Source organism: Suillus paluster (genome assembly GCF_016628075.1).
Source record: "Suillus paluster strain FC165 chromosome Unknown EDB91scaffold_105, whole genome shotgun sequence".
NCBI classification, from domain to species: Eukaryota; Fungi; Basidiomycota; class Agaricomycetes; order Boletales; family Suillaceae; genus Suillus; species Suillus paluster.
Window position 1 is genome coordinate 23074 of NW_024537665.1, and position 17574 is coordinate 40647.

A 17574-nucleotide genomic window follows, 5' to 3' on the forward strand; every position below is an offset into this window, starting at 1 on the left:
AACATACAGGCGCATACAGGTACTGTTTTGACGTCTATGGGCCTGGAGTGGCCTTTGACTGGAGTGTATGGCTTGTGTCAATAAGTCATCACTAACTTGCACGCTGTCAGGCCCTCCTTTGACAAACCATTCAAAGACATCAGTGAGCCGGTTGATGAGGCCTTGCATCTCCACCACAGCGGCTGCCGGCGTAATCTTTGCTGCCTTCGAAGCACTACTGATCTTTGTGGCATGGCTATGCTGGGACCGGATTGATTTGACTAGCAAGATATTAGCTATTGAATACGTAAGAAAAAGTAAGAATACTTTGGGATGTGACGTCAATACAGCTGCCGCCACAGGTCCTTCAATCCCAGCCTCATTCTCATTGTCCGATGCTCATATAGATAATTCATAAGGGTGGTGATCTCGCCATCAGTCCACTGGGCATGGGGGAGCTTAGCCTGAGGGGGGGCATTTACTTAGGGTTGGGCCATGAGGAGTGGTATATTGAGCACAGATCACAGTATCGCAACAGCGCCAGCAAAAAGTCTCTTGCGCCGCTCTAGGGTTAGATGAGGGTAGCTATCCATCAATAATATGTACAGTAGGAAGGAGGTAAAGTTCAAGCTCTGACATCTCGGAATGATGCTGATGAACTGTTGTGTGAACATCAACAAGCAAATGTTGGCCAGCATCAGGTTTCCAAACTAGCTCTAATGGAATCAGATCCTCTGCTGTGCAGTGTTTGAGTCAGTCGAGGCCAACATTGGATGGCAATGGGATGATGGTGAGCTCAGGGGTGTTTGTGTGGGCATTGAGTGTCTTGGTGAACTCATCAGGATCATCATCGACATCATCAAGAATTGCACAATTCAAGTCCTCCGGATCTTCATGGTTGTCGATCCTAAGGACAGAGGGTGCAGTGGCAGGGAAGCCCATCTCAAACAAGAGATTTCGCATCCAGCGGATCTCCTTGCCTGCCTCAACTGCAGCCATGTACTCAGCTTCAGTGGTGGACAAGGCCACAATGCTTTGAAGCTTCGACGACCAGGAGACAGCACCAAGGCCAATCTTGACCAGGTAGCCACCAGTGGAGCGACCAGTGTCTTTGCATCCACCATGATCAGCATCAGAGAATGTGGAGAAGAGTTCGATGGAATTGGGATCAGGAGCATAGGTGATGGAGTAGTCTGCAGTGCCCTTCAGATAGCGAAGCAGGTGCTTGACAGCTTGCCAATGGGCAGGGCCAGGGTTGGAGTTGAATCGAGCTAAACAGCCAACAGCGTAGGCAATGTCTGGTCTGGTGGTGGTGGCAAGATACATCAGAGCACCCACAGCTTCAAGGTAAGGAGTGGATCGCATGTCCTGAGTCTCATCAGCAGTCTGGGGACACTGAGCACGAGTGAGTCGAAGATTGGGCTGCATGGGAGTGGAGACAGGCTTGCAATCAGCCATGCTGAAGCGATCAAGGATGTCAAGGCAGTACTGGTGCTGGGAGATGGTGATGGAGTGCTTGGAGCGATCCCTGTCAATCTTGATGCCTAGAAGCTGGGTGGTAGGGCCCAAGTCTCGAAGCTTGAAGTGCTGAGACAAGTCCTTGATGATCTGATCAATTGCAGAAGCGGACTTCGATGCAAAGGTCATGTCATCAACAAAGACAGGCAAGATGATCCTGACTTCACCCTTGACATAGATATAGATGCTGGCATCAGAGTAGGACTGGGTGAATCCAATAGACTCGAGAACAGAGCGCATTTTCTTGTTCCAGCGATTGCCACCTTGCTTGGTTCCATAGATGCTCTTCTGAAGAAGGCAGACCATCTTCTTGGGATCACCTTCAGCAAAGCCTTCAGGTTGTTCCATGTAGACGTCGCAGTCCATCTCCCCATTGAGATAGGCATGTGAGATGTCGATGGAGCGAAGGTGGAGGTCATGGATGGCAGCCATAGCAAGGACAATGCGAATGGTGGGCATATGCACAGTTGGAGCAAATATTTCGACATAGTCAAAGCCAGGACGCTGGTTGTAGCCCTTGGCAACAAGTCTGCCCTTGTAGCGCTCAATAGAGCCATCAGCATTGCGCTTCACCTTGAATATCCACTTGGAGCCAATGACCTTGATTCCAGCTGGTCTAGGTACGAGTTTCCAAGTCCCATTGCTGCGATGAGCATTGAGTTCCTCAAGAGCTGCTTGATTCCACTGCTCTGCATCAAGTCGAGTCAATGCCTCCCTATAAGACAATGGCTCAGTGGAAGAGCTGGTAGACAAGGCAAGCTCAAATCCTTGAGCAAAGTCAGCATCCTCAGTCTCATCATCAACAACATCAGTTAGCTGAGCTGGAGAGAGCTTCCACCAGTCTCTGGGAGGTTGCCTGTTGCATCGAGGCAGTCTGGCACCAATGCCTGTGGGAGATGGTGGTCTAGGAGGTGGATTGGGACGAGCTGCAGGAGGAGGAGTGACTGGATCAGGAACAGGGACGACAGGAGGGACATCAGGAACTGCTGGAGGCACCACATCTCCCCCTTGATCCAGTGACTCATCAGAACTGGACTCATCATAGTCAGAGTCAGAGTCAGAGTCATCTGAATGAGGAGGATAGTAATAGGAGGGCGCTGCTGGGGGCTCAGAGGTAGTCTTCGACTGTCTGGGAGGATGGGGAGCATTGACAGGAGGTGCTGGAGCGATGGGAGCTGGAATGGATGGACTGGATGGGCGCTTGGACAGAGGGAAGTATCTTTCATCAAAGTCAGCCCATTCACAGATGATTGTCTTCTTGGAGGTGGGGTTGTAGAACTTCCAGCCCTTGTAGCCAGCAGGGTAGCCAATGAAGACGCACTTTTCCATGTGGGAGCCAAGTCCATCTCTCTTGTCCCTCTGGACGTGCACATAGGCAGTGCATCCCCAAACTCGAAGATGTGAGACATCAGGCTTATTACCATGCCACAGCTCATAGGGTGTAGCCCTGTCTACAGCTTCAGTAGGGCATCTGTTCCAGACATGGACCAGAGCAGCAAGACACTCGCCCCAGAAGGCCTTGGGAAGCCCAGACTCGTCCAGCATAGCAGTGAGTCGCTCAGAGAGGACTCTGTTAGCTCTCTCAGCAACCCCATTCTGCTGTGGTCTAGCGCGAACAGTGTGCTGCCTCTCAATGCCACACTGGGTGGTGAATTCAATGAAGGCGTTGCTCATGTACTCCCCTCCCTTGTCATCTCTGAGGATCTTTAGCTTTCGCTCTGACTGGTTCTCAGCATAGGCCTTGAATGTCTTGAAAGCCTCAAAGACATCAGACTTAGCTTTAATAGGGAGCACAAAGCGAAATCGAGAGAAGTCGTCGATGAATGTGACCCAATAGCGATAGCCAGAGAAGCTGGGGTAGGGGACCTTATGGACATCGGTGTGGACAAGCTCCAGAGGTCGAGTAGCACGCCATTGAGATGAGGGGAATGGGTTTGCATGCATCTTGCCAGCTAAGCATGGCTCACAGATGGGATCTGGCATTTTCTTTGAATCTAGCTTCAGTCCAGTGACCATGTCATGATCAATAAGCTTTTTGACACCTGCTAAGTGATGGTGGGCGAGTCTCCTGTGCCATAGATCCAAGTCCAGAGGTAGAGTGGTCGCTGCAGAGGCATATTCAGAGAGAGGGATGGTGGAGCCATCTAAGAATGCTGCATTGCTGCTGCTGATGGGTGCAACAAACAATGTGGTGCCTGCAGGACGCTGAAATGACATCTTGGTGGAGTCAATGGTGACATGGAAGCCACTGTGGCGAGTGAGGTGGAGGACAGAGAGCAGGTTGTTGCGAAGGTCAGGGACATGTAACACTCTTGAAAACTCGACAGGTCTAACGCTCTTGCCATCAATGACTGGGTTGAAGACCACAGTGCCAACACCAGCAGAGTAGACAAAGGTGTTGTCAGCTAGCTTGATAGGGATGCGATTGGGAGTGTAATTGCGAAGCCAGTGACGATGAGGGGTCATGTGGGATGTGGCACCTGTGTCTGCATTCCAGTCGACAGTAGCATCAAGTTGAAGGGGACAGATAGTGCTTGAAGGGTCAAAAGAGCGAAGACAAGCAGTGCCAGCAAACTCAATGATAGTAGAGTTGATAGGAATAGGAAAGGAAGTGGGAGAGGGCGATGCAGTGGGGTCTGTGAGACTCTGAGTCTTCCTGGAGAGCTTCTTGGTCTTCTTCCTCCTGCTACGACGCTGTCTAGAGTACAGGGAGGCAAGGGTAGACCAGATAAGCACAGGATGATCTTCAACAGCATCAATCTGGGACCTCATCTCCAATGGGCAAGCCAGATAGAGTTCCCCAGCAGCTTGGTCAGCCTTAATGTCCCATACAGCCTGTGCCTCAGGCTGTGAGTCTGCAGGACGCTTCTCAGAGCCACTGACAAGCAGCCACAAGCCCTTGGAGCGCAGGTAAGACTCCATCTCTGATCTCCAGATAAGATAGTTAGAAGAGCTGAGTTGAGTGATAGTCATGGGTGACATAGCAAGGGATCGGGTGGCAAGTAGGACGGTCTAGGATGATGCAGGACGTTCAGGGAAGCAATGGACACGACAGGGAGCGACAGGGGTGGGAGTGAGCAACAGGGGGTAGATGACCAAAAGGGGCTATGGAAAATTTCAACAAAGCCACTTGGTTGAACTCCTCAAAAGCAACACAATGGGTGTTCCAACAGTCCAAATGGTGCTCAGACACAAAGATAAGGGTTTCCTGGGGCGTAGAATGCGATGGAATACACTAGGGAAGGAGTGGAGCAGCAGTTGGATGAGGAATGAATGACTTGAGGTCCTTAAAGCGCAGGGCTCATAACCTGTTAGAATAACCAAGTGAACCAAGCCACAAGTGAGCTAATGAGAGTGAACAGGACTATAGTCCAGTGTCAGTTGCTATTGTGTTGTGTAAACTAATGAGTGTACTATACCTATAGTCCAGTGTCAGTTGCTGAAGAGCAACCAACACAGGACTTGCTACCTATGGGCGAGTCTATGTAAACAAGTGTAAACACTGCCTAAGTAAGTAAGGAATTCACATCACATGCTAAGTGAGAGTCCAATAGAGGAAGCAACATCATAACACAAATAACTCGCACCATAAGGTGCTCAATCACCACAACTAACACAATGTTCAGAAAAGTGTCCTTGATGGTGAGGATGATGCTCATGCTGCAGCTGCAGCCAATGCGGACTCTGTGATTGTTGATAAAGGGCAGCCTGTGTGACGGATCACTTGTCAACACCCAAAACCTTGATTGCCGGCAGGTACTGGAGATTGCCGGCAGCTGACTCGCTACACTGGTTTTGACCAAAACTGAGACCCTCTGGCAAAACATTTGTAGACCCTCACAATGTTAGTTGTGGTGATTGAGCACCTTATGGTGCGAGCTATTTGTCTTATGATGTTGCTTCCTCTATTGGACTCTTACTTAGCATGTGATGTGAATTCCTTACTTACTTAGGCAGTGTTTACACTTGTTTACATAGACTCGCCCATAGGTAGCAAGTCCTGTGTTGGTTGCTCTTCAGCAACTGACACTGGACTATAGGTATAGTACACTCATTAGTTTACACAACACAATAGCAACTGACACTGGACTATAGTCCTGTTCACTCTCATTAGCTCACTTGTGGCTTGCTTCACTTGGTTATTCTAACACACAACACTTCTCTAAATTCTGACAATATATGATTATGATAGCCAGAATTGTTTTCTCTCATTCTATGTACTTTTTCTGTCACAATACTCCATCATCATACTCGAAATCATAAATTAAGGCTAAGTGACCCGTTTCCTATTTAGGCACAGTAGTCCAAACACAACCCTTTCAATTCTTGTCTTCAACACACATCCACACTCACAAATCATCCTGCTGTGCAAGTGCAGCTTGTTCAGTCACCTCCACATTTAGTCTCACACTTTCAAATACTAATTACACCATCCTCCCACTCTCAAACTAAGTGCTGCACCGTACAAAGCAGATCTTGGAGCCTCACTCACTCATGTTGGCTTGCCTGCTGCAGCATACACTGAAAAGGCTACGATCTTGGTAAACATGGAGGGCTGGTCTCAAGTGGGTTGTGTCACACCTGGTACTTCCCATGACGATTGGAAAATTATCTAGTACACTGCCATTTTCATTCCCATTATTTATGCTCACTTCCTATCTTCCAGTGCTCTTTCTGAAGTCATCAGTTAGTGAGAAGGGCTTAGAAGCAGCTTATGCATGATAGATGTATACTAATAGTGGAAGTAGTTGTGGCAATATCTGAGATTGATCTTAGACATGCAAGGCTCCTGCTCAAACCTGATGCAGGACTTGGCTGTGAAGAGTCATGTGCCATGGTATATACCCCTCTTTTCATTGAATAGAAGTCTTATATATTGTGCCACCATTAGGAAAGGTATGCTTCTTGAAGCTCTGCAGAATACTTTCATTTGGAACATCATTGATTTTTCTTCCGCATCAAACCACATACAATACCATCTTGAAAAAGGAGGAAGTTTTGTGCACATTGTCAAGCTTCTTCAAGATGTACAGGATTGTTATATGTTTCAATATGTTCTTTCTACTGATTTGAATGAGAGCTGGATAACACTATGATTGTACTGAGTTTCATCATTAGCCCAAAAGGTAAATTTGTACTTTGACTGGAGTGCAGCCGACTGACAATTATAATTTATAATTGTTATTGAGCAGGCATAACTACCAGGAGGCTCCTGCTCAGATGGCAACCAGCCCATCGAGCGTAAGTCTAGGTCCCACTCAGTGATGTCCTGTTTGCAGCTGTTTTTGGCATATTGATCATCTAGACCAGATTTCACACAGATCTCACTATGTATTCTCCTTATTTACTTGTGATCAACTTTGAGTTGGAACATTAATTGCATTCACAGCTCCTCAATCAACCATAGCATGGCAAAGCTCTTGCTCATCTTTGACTGTGGCAAGCTCAAGCACACATTGGATATTGCTGAATCACTCTTTCCTTTAATGTCTGGTCCTTCAGAGGCAGCATACAAGTATCTGGATGTGACAGATGCTGAGCTTACGCTCATTCAAGTTGCACTAGGCCAGATCTATGAGCTTGAAAATAGACCCTTGATCCTACCTTTGCTTGGTCACATATGAGATAGCATACATCTTCAAGTTACTATAACTCCAGCTTGTCCTATGGTGTTGATGAAACACCTGATGATTTGTGCCCTTACTACTAGACAACAACATCTGATGCATTATTTCAGTGCCAACACTGACTACAACCCCATGGAGGTCCCTGCCTGATTTGAAGTCACTGATTTCATGCACGCCAGCTGTTCAGATGAAGAAATGGGTTTGGATCATCAGGATAACTGTCAGTCTTTGGAGCATTCAGGCAAAAGTGGGTTACTTGTAATGCTTAGCATTGCCTCACTACTCATTGTCTGCAGGTTAGAGGCAGTGTTTGTCGTGCCATAGATTGCCTCCTTCCTGCTATACCATGGATGTCACATGTGTCTGTCATCCAAACTTCATTTGACCACAAACATGGTGACAACTTGTGTTACAGGATGCAGAATATCATACAAACTGCTTGGATTTAAATGTTGGCGCTTTTTGCCCATGTCGAGAAGGGACTAAACATTGGGAGAAAAAATAAGGGACATTAGGCTGGTGGGTGGAGAGATCGACCCAAGCGGCATCCCGGACAGTGAACTCGTTGGTGCGCCATGGAAACCCATTTCCAAAAACAAAGAGTTTGGGAGTGACCATGTCGAATGCAAGAGCGATGAGTCCAGGTGCGTCAATCCAGGCATCAACATCCTTCTTGCCTTCACAGATGTTCTGCAAGGAATTCAGATCAGGATTACAGAAAAGCCAGAGAACGAACAGCAATGTTTATGCTGTGCCCAGCTTTCCTCTGTGAGTTCCCCTCATGGACTGCTGAAATCTCCAAGGTGATAGTTTCCACCGGAGGTGGAGCGTATGAAAGCTTTGCCCACTGTTCACACTCTGAACTATATTGTGCATGGTGGAGAGAATATCCTGCAGCGCCAGCAACCCTGTGCTGGCCTAAGCTCTGTGAATGTTGCCAGGATGATGGCACCAGAATATCTGGTCCTGGTGTGCTAGTCTGACTGATGCTACTGCCTGACAGTTGAGAGAATGGAACCACATGGGGTGGATTTATTGTAGCTAGTAAATAAGTCAATGTTCTGGATGAGCACTGTCCAAAAAAATTCTCATTTCCTCTGTGCATCATTCACACTTTGATGTATGATTTGAGGATCCGGAAGACGACTCATACCAGGCCTCTGCATGCTCTGGGTAGCTTGAATGAGTGGTGCATGCTGACCTGAGACATTTGAACAAATTTAACATCATAATTAGTCAATATAATTATTGTACTCACCTGAAGGTCGGACCGATGATGAAATCTTCTGCTGATATCCTATGTAACATGTTTCACACACGAAGCGACCTGGCTGGCTGGGAATCATGTTAGCGACATAATGACATGGGTCATTCTTGACTATGCACCAACGGCAAGCCGGTCTATCGCAGTTACAGTCTTCTTGGGCAACAGCGTCCTCTGTGAATTGGGAGACAAGTTCCATGGTAAGGATCTAAGGGTTGACTTGGATGGCACCGACTAACTGATACTTTATACTTCTAGTCCATAACATGCTCCGACTGATGAGTTCCAATTTGTCGTGTGCATGTTTGACTTACTGGTATGTACCCTCTACTCTCCTGACTATTCTGCAGGATTTATTGCCAATTAGGGAGTGGGCAATTCAGCAGTGTGCAGTGGCACCTGAGCATCTGACTGGTCTGGTAACTGTCCTGCAGGATTTGTTACAGTGGATTCTTCCCAAAGAACAGGTTGGGAACTGCCCTGCAGGATTCATCGCCGACCAGGGAGTGGGCAATCCCGCAGTTCGCGATTTTTACTTGCAGGGAAATTCATTGCCGACCAGGGAGTGGGCAATCCTGCAGTTCATGATTTGGAAGTTCATTCATTATATCATGCTGTTCTCAGCAGTACCTGAGCATCTATCTGAATACAAGCTCCATTCTTTGCACTGCCTGAGTCCATGCCTGAGTTGCCCGAGTATCTATTGGACCAAAACTCTGCCTGAGTTGCCCAAGTAACTCCATTTGTTCTTCTCGTTCTTCATAATACTTATTTATTGGACCGAAACTCTGCCTGAGTTGCCTGAGTAACTCCATTTGTTCTTATCTGAGACTCTATGTGACTTGGAATTGCACAATCCTGGCGCACTTCCATTTGTTCTTATCTGAGACTCTATCCGATGTTCTATCTGAAACTCTATCTGACTTGGAATTGCACAATCCTGGTGCACTTAAAAGAGCCTCAATGCTATGGAACTCACTTGTCTACACTCTGAACATCCTGGCATGCCTAACCAATGGAAGCCGACTTGTATGTGGACTTTTGATTTTTGGTGATGTCAGTCTAACTAACATTGTGCTGGTAGCACCTCTTGAGGAAATAACACCTCACATGCTGCGCTTGTGGAAAGCCTGTCAGACTGACAAGATGATCGTTGAAAACTTGTGGAAGGTCATTGATACATCCCGCTATGGAATAGGGTCAGTTGAATGTTACTAATTGTTATTGTATCCTAACAATCTGTTGCGCGCACAGTATTACAAAGTTCAAGGAGATACGTAATGCCATGGGTCTTCTGTTAGTTGTGGTGATTGAGCACCTTATGGTGCTAGTTATTTGTGTTATGATGTTGCTTCCTCTATTGGACTCTCACTTAGCATGTGATGTGAATTCCTTACTTACTTAGGCAGTGTTTACACTTGTTTACATAGACTCGCCCATAGGTAGCAAGTCCTGTGTTGGTTGCTCTTCAGCAACTGACACTGGACTATAGTCCTGTTCACTCTCATTAGCTCACTTGTGGCTTGGTTCACTTGGTTATTCTAACAGGTTATGAGCCCTGCGCTTTAAGGACCTCAAGTCATTCATTCCTCATCCAACTGCTGCTCCACTCCTTCCCTAGTGTATTCCATCGCATTCTACGCCCCAGGAAACCCTTATCTTTGTGTCTGAGCACCATTTGGACTGTTGGAACACCCATTGTGTTGCTTTTGAGGAGTTCAACCAAGTGGCTTTGTTGAAATTTTCCATAGCCCCTTTTGGTCATCTACCCCCTGTTGCTCACTCCCACCCCTGTCGCTCCCTGTCGTGTCCATTGCTTCCCTGAACGTCCTGCATCATCCTAGACCGTCCTACTTGCCACCCGATCCCTTGCTATGTCACCCATGACTATCACTCAACTCAGCTCTTCTAACTATCTTATCTGGAGATCAGAGATGGAGTCTTACCTGCGCTCCAAGGGCTTGTGGCTGCTTGTCAGTGGCTCTGAGAAGCGTCCTGCAGACTCACAGCCTGAGGCACAGGCTGTATGGGACATTAAGGCTGACCAAGCTGCTGGGGAACTCTATCTGGCTTGCCCATTGGAGATGAGGTCCCAGATTGATGCTGTTGAAGATCATCCTGTGCTTATCTGGTCTACCCTTGCCTCCCTGTACTCTAGACAGCGTCGTAGCAGGAGGAAGAAGACCAAGAAGCTCTCCAGGAAGACTCAGAGTCTCACAGACCCCACTGCATCGCCCTCTCCCACTTCCTTTCCTATTCCTATCAACTCTACTATCATTGAGTTTGCTGGCACTGCTTGTCTTCGCTCTTTTGACCCTTCAAGCACTATCTGTCCCCTTCAACTTGATGCTACTGTCGACTGGAATGCAGACACAGGTGCCACATCCCACATGACCCCTCATCGTCACTGGCTTCGCAATTACACTCCCAATCGCATCCCTATCAAGCTAGCTGACAACACCTTTGTCTACTCTGCTGGTGTTGGCACTGTGGTCTTCAACCCAGTCATTGATGGCAAGAGCGTTAGACCTGTCGAGTTTTCAAGAGTGTTACATGTCCCTGACCTTCGCAACAACCTGCTCTCTGTCCTCCACCTCACTCGCCACAGTGGCTTCCATGTCACCATTGACTCCACCAAGATGTCATTTCAGCGTCCTGCAGGCACCACATTGTTTGTTGCACCCATCAGCAGCAGCAATGCAGCATTCTTAGATGGCTCCACCATCCCTCTCTCTGAATATGCCTCTGCAGCGACCACTCTACCTCTGGACTTGGATCTATGGCACAGGAGACTCGCCCACCATCACTTAGCAGGTGTCAAAAAGCTTATTGATCATGACATGGTCACTGGACTGAAGCTAGATTCAAAGAAAATGCCAGATCCCATCTGTGAGCCATGCTTAGCTGGCAAGATGCATGCAAACCCATTCCCCTCATCTCAATGGCGTGCTACTCGACCTCTGGAGCTTGTCCACACCGATGTCCATAAGGTCCCCTACCCCAGCTTCTCTGGCTATCGCTATTGGGTCACATTCATCGACGACTTCTCTCGATTTCGCTTTGTGCTCCCTATTAAAGCTAAGTCTGATGTCTTTGAGGCTTTCAAGACATTCAAGGCCTATGCTGAGAACCAGTCAGAGCGAAAGCTAAAGATCCTCAGAGATGACAAGGGAGGGGAGTACATGAGCAACTGCCTTCATTGAATTCACCACCCAGTGTGGCATTGAGAGGCAGCACACTGTTCGCTGCTAGACCACAGCAGAATGGGGTTGCTGAGAGAGCTAACAGAGTCCTCTCTGAGCGACTCACTGCTATGCTGGACGAGTCTGGGCTTCCCAAGGCCTTCTGGGGCGAGTGTCTTGCTGCTCTGGTCCATGTCTGGAACAGATGCCCTACTGAAGCTGTAGACAGCGCTACACCCTATGAGCTGTGGCATGGTAATAAGCCTGATGTCTCACATCTTCGAGTTTGGGGATGCACTGCCTATGTGCACGTCCAGAGGGACAAGAGAGATGGACTTGGCTCCCACATGGAAAAGTGCGTCTTCATTGGCTACCCTGCTGGCTACAAGGGCTGGAAGTTCTACAACCCCACCTCCAAGAAGACAATCATCTGTGAAAGGGCTGACTTTGATGAAAGATACTTCCCTCTGTCCAAGCGCCCATCCAGTCCATCCATTCCAGCTCCCATCGCTCCAGCACCTCCTGTCAATGCTCCCCATCCTCCCAGACAGTCGAAGACTACCTCTGAGCCCCCAGCAGCGCCCTCCTATTACTATCCTCCTCATTCAGATGACTCTGACTCTGACTCTGACTATGATGAGTCCAGTTCTGATGAGTCACTGGATCAAGGGGGAGATGTGGTGCCTCCAGCAGTTCCTGATGTCCCTCCTGTCGTCCCTGTTCCTGATCCAGTCACTCCTCCTCCTGCAGCTCGTCCCAATCCACCTCCTAGACCACCATCTCCCATAGGCATTGGTGCCAGACTCCCTCGACGCAACAGGCAACCTCCCAGAGACTGGTGGAAGCTCTCTCCAGCTCAGCTGAACTGATGTTGTTGATGATGAGACTGAGGATGCTGACTTTGCTCAAGGATTTGAGCTTGCCTTGTCTACCAGCTCTTCCACCTGAGCCATTGTCTTATAGGGAGGCATTGACTCGACTTGATGCAGAGCAGTGGAATCAAGCAGCTCTTGAGGAACTCAATGCTCATCGCAGCAATGGGACTTGGAAACTCGTACCTAGACCAGCTGGAATCAAGGTCATTGGCTCCAAGTGGATATTCAAGGTGAAGCGCAATGCTGATGGCTCTATTGAGCGCTACAAGGGCAGACTTGTTGCCAAGGGCTACAACCAGCGTCCTGGCTTTGACTATGTCGAAATATTTGCTCCAACTGTGCGTATGCCCACCATTCGTGTTGTCCTTGCTATGGCTGCCATCCATGACCTCCACCTTCGCTCCATCGACATCTCACATGCCTATCTCAATGGGGAGATGGACTGTGACGTCTACATGGAACAACCTGAAGGCTTTGCTGAAGGTGATCCCAAGAAGATGGTCTGCCTTCTTCAGAAGAGCATCTATGGAACCAAGCAAGGTGGCAATCGCTGGAACAAGAAAATGCGCTCTGTTCTCGAGTCTATTGGATTCACCCAGTCCTACTCTGATGCCAGCATCTATATCTATGTCAAGGGTGAAGTCAGGATCATCTTGCCTGTCTTTGTTGATGACATGACCTTTGCATCGAAGTCTGCTTCTGCAATTGATCAGATCATCAAGGACTTGTCTCAGCACTTCAAGCTTCGAGACTTGGGCCCTACCACCCAGCTTCTAGGCATCAAGATTGACAGGGATCGCTCCAAGCACTCCATCACCATCTCCCAGCACCAGTACTGCCTTGACATCCTTGATCGCTTCAGCATGGCTGATTGCAAGCCTGTCTCCACTCCCATGCAGCCCAATCTTCGACTCACTCGTGCTCAGTGTCCCCAGACTGCTGATGAGACTCAGGACATGCGATCCACTCCTTACCTTGAAGCTGTGGGTGCTCTGATGTATCTTGCCACCACCACCAGACCAGACATTGCCTACACTGTTGGCTGTTTAGCTCGATTCAACTCCAACCCTGGCCCTGCCCATTGGCAAGCTGTCAAGCACCTGCTTCGCTATCTGAAGGGCACTGCAGACTACTCCATCACCTATGCTCCTGATCCCAATTCCATCGAACTCTTCTCCACATTCTCTGATGCTGATCATGGTGGATGCAAAGACACTGGTCGCTCCACTGGTGGCTACCTGGTCAAGATTGGCCTTGGTGCTGTCTCCTGGTCGTCGAAGCTTCAAAGCATTGTGGCCTTGTCCACCACTGAAGCTGAGTACATGGCTGCAGTTGAGGCAGGCAAGGAGATCCGCTGGATGCGAAATCTCTTGTTTGAGATGGGCTTCCCTGCCACTGCACCCTCTGTCCTTAGGATCGACAACCAGAGCGCCATCTCTGTGGCCAAGCACCCAGAGCACCATGGTCGGATGAAGCAGCTTGATCTCAGCTGGTATTGGCTTCGAGATGTGGTGCACAAGGAGATTATTGCACCAGTGTTTGTGCCCACTGCTGACCAGCCAGCCGACATCCTGACCAAGGCATTGGCTCGACCCAAGGTGCAGTTGTTCTGCCAGATGATGGGACTGAGTAGCTTGAGGGGGAGCTGAGATGTGTAGAGGTGCACAATCAGGGGGGAGTGTTAGTTGTGGTGATTGAGCACCTTATGGTGCGAGTTATTTGTGTTATGATGTTGCTTCCTCTATTGGACTCTCACTTAGCATGTGATGTGAATTCCTTACTTACTTAGGCAGTGTTTACACTTGTTTACATAGACTCGCCCATAGGTAGCAAGTCCTGTGTTGGTTGCTCTTCAGCAACTGACACTGGACTATAGGTATAGTACACTCATTAGTTTACACAACACAATAGCAACTGACACTGGACTATAGTATATCCTGTTCACTCTCATTAGCTCACTTGTGGCTTGGTTCACTTGGTTATTCTAACACCAAGTTGCGCTGGTGTGTTACTCCTGGTTTTGAATCACTATTGGATGAAGGCGTGGTGAGCAGTTGGTATGACATTGATAATGTGCTTCAGGTCATGGTATTTAGATGGGTGTTCATCCCATGGCTGCTCAACATCATTACAACGATCTTGGTCAGCCTCCAGTCACCTGCCAATCAGCTTGGCACATCTACTTAGATTTGCTTCACTCTATCCAACTTGCCGAACAGCTGCTGCTGCCGATAGTTTATGGTAATGTTGACGAAGACAACTTGCTGCTCCTTGAACATCAGAGGGAGTTGTTGTGTGCTGACGGCACTTACTACATGGGCGGTGTACATGGAGGACTGGGTCTTGGTATGTCTTGTGTGTTAATTGAATTTAAACAAGCTCTATTCTAATGGATTGTAAACTAGATGTAACTGACCATCGCCGACTGGATTCACTTGCAGAGCAGGATGAACCGGATACATCTTTACTCCCTGCTGAACAAGTTGTTGAAGAGGAGGGGTTGGTTGCTTGGTTTTCTGATGAGGAGGCCAATGACAAGACATATGTGTTAGAATAACCAAGTGAACCAAGCCACAAGTGAGCTAATGAGAGTGAACAGGACTATAGTCCAGTGTCAGTTGCTATTGTGTTGTGTAAACTAATGAGTGTACTATACCTATAGTCCAGTGTCAGTTGCTAAAGAGCAACCAACACAGGACTTGCTACCTATGGGCGAGTCTATGTAAACAAGTGTAAACACTGCCTAAGTAAGTAAGGAATTCACATCACATGCTAAGTGAGAGTCCAATAGAGGAAGCAACATCATAACACAAATGACTTGCCCCATAAGGTGCTCAATCACCACAACTAACAATATGAGTGGTAAATACCTGGTTCATCATATTGTTAGCTGTACAATATATTATTGAAGGAGGTTCATAGGGTACACGGAGTCCTCATGTTGTGCTTACCTGTTATGGATAATGTCACAGTGACAAAACAAGCATGGCTGTCCTGCTTTCCATACTCTAAGTAGTTCATTACACATCCATGCCCTAATTTTTAACCGACTCCACTGATCCCTGAAACACCTTGAGAAATCCCCCCTGAGTGATGGCCAGGATTTTGGTAATTTTGCACGAGATGAAGTCCAGGCTGGTTAAGGGCTTCTCAATGTCGTTAACTTGTCAAATCTTGGACATATGTCAAAGATTCAATATGACTGTACGTTCTTCCATTGTGATTCGCAGTTTAATCAATGATCAGTATTTAACTAATTATTGTCTCTCTCTTCCTCAGAGCTGAAGCCTGCCATGGCATATCATATTTCCAGTATGACTCCTGCGACCCCTTGAGCTGCACCAGATGGCTATCAGCCATGTGGCCCATCCCCACAGGCCTATCACATTGTATCATCCCATACTTGCATAGTGCTAGCATCCATGGTGTTGGTAGTTCTGGTTCAAGGCACTCTGAGTCTGCATCATTGGCATCGACCAGCTTTATATCTCCAGATGAGGTCAAAAGTATCCAGTGTTTGGCTGAGGCTAGCACTACTAAGGTAGTGAAAAGGCTGTTAAAGGACTACAGTCCGACTGAACAATTTGCCATTGCATGGGTGAAGAGGCGGATCATTCTGAATTCTGTCACAACAACTGGTTGGCTTCACAACATCACACTCAAGGAAAAGAAGACCGCAATGGAAAATATTGAAGAGATCATCAGCCAGGCTAATTTCAAGTTTGCATGCGGCACATACTACTGAGCAATGCCCTGCCTATGCTTCGCAGAACTGATTTGCAAGCTCCAGATATTGAAGCAACTCCTGTGGTAGTAGTGGGGGTCTTCAAGGCTCTCTCGCATAATTATAAATGACTGGCTCAAACATCAGAGACTTTCATGGGTTTGTCGGAAATCTCAAAAATCTATTTCGACCAATTAGGATGCTTTATAATAGTCCTAATATAACGTGTGATTCGCAAGCCATTGCAATAGAAGCCACAGTTTGGAATATATATTGTAATGATGATGTAACAATTATATTTGCACCTGTAATGCTCATTGCATTTCCAATTCTAGCATGTTTTCGATGATTTTTGTCGCAGTTACAATTATTTTTCAACATAATTGTGATCTGTCTTGCACATTTGAATGGATTTGTGTCAGTCATTCCCATAGCATGTTCTGTCATTAAAATAGATTTTCATTGCGTGTTAGAATCATTGTAATTTATTTGTGTCGTAGATTACAATTGATGCGGTACTACATTGTGATTGTTTCACAAATCAAGACTAGATTTTATGGTCACGGTAGGTAGTTTACAATACAGCGGTCAAATTACAATCATTCTGTGTAAGGGTGTCAAGCAACAGCAAAAATCAACACAAGAATGAGATGAAGGGAACAAGGTACATGGAATAAGTAGCGAGGGAACCAACGGAGGGATGTGAAATGAACAGTCTAGGTGAGAGAGCGGCAAGGGAACTGGATGCAGCATCAGTAATAAACAGCCACTACTCTGCTTAGGCTTGTGCAGAGACGCCTTGGAATAAGTAGCGAGGGAACCAGAGGGTTGTGAAATGAGCAGTGAGGAAGCGGTGAGGGAACTGGATGCAGCAGCATTAGTCAACGGCCACTACTCTGCTTAGGCTTGTGCAGAGACACCTTGTCGGCATCGGGTAGTGCCGGCTCTGCGGTGCACAACGACCTTTAAATTAAGTGTTATTAAATGATGCAGATAGATACCCCCAACAATGAGCTACTAGGGGTGAACTCACCTTGAACGATTCATTCAACCGATTCCTTTTTGCAAGTGGACCCAGGGTGCCCCTTGTCCTGTCAATGCGAAACCAGCTCTTAGACTGGGACCTTGGCGCTGGGGGAGATGATTTCAATGGTTAAATTTAAATGTCGAAGTTCAAAAGAGAAACAAAGACATGTACTAATATTTGTTGCGATGCTGACATAATCACGTCACGCAAATTGCAAAGTCCTCTGTAATAGGGGTTGTGAACATTGTCAAGCAGACACTGAGCTAATACATAGATTGTCGATGTAGTAACTGTAAATAACAACTGTAACAATTATGAGAAAATGGAAGGATTGAATCAGAAGAGAGCTGGCATGGCTCAACGATAGTAGTATGATAC

The 17574-nt window shown here is 47.3% G+C and overlaps 1 protein-coding gene across 1 annotated transcript; it reads right to left on the reverse strand.

Annotated features, from left to right (window-relative positions):
- Positions 1 to 7550: 7550 nt before the first annotated feature.
- EDB91DRAFT_1086773 (uncharacterized protein) lies at positions 7551 to 8587 on the reverse strand (the record flags this gene model as incomplete). Its single annotated transcript, XM_041316109.1, has 4 exons — positions 7551 to 7814; positions 7861 to 8165; positions 8278 to 8325; positions 8383 to 8587. 4 exons carry the CDS (start codon positions 8585 to 8587, stop codon positions 7551 to 7553), a joined length of 822 nt encoding a protein of 273 aa, XP_041171330.1.
- Positions 8588 to 17574: the final 8987 nt, after the last annotated feature.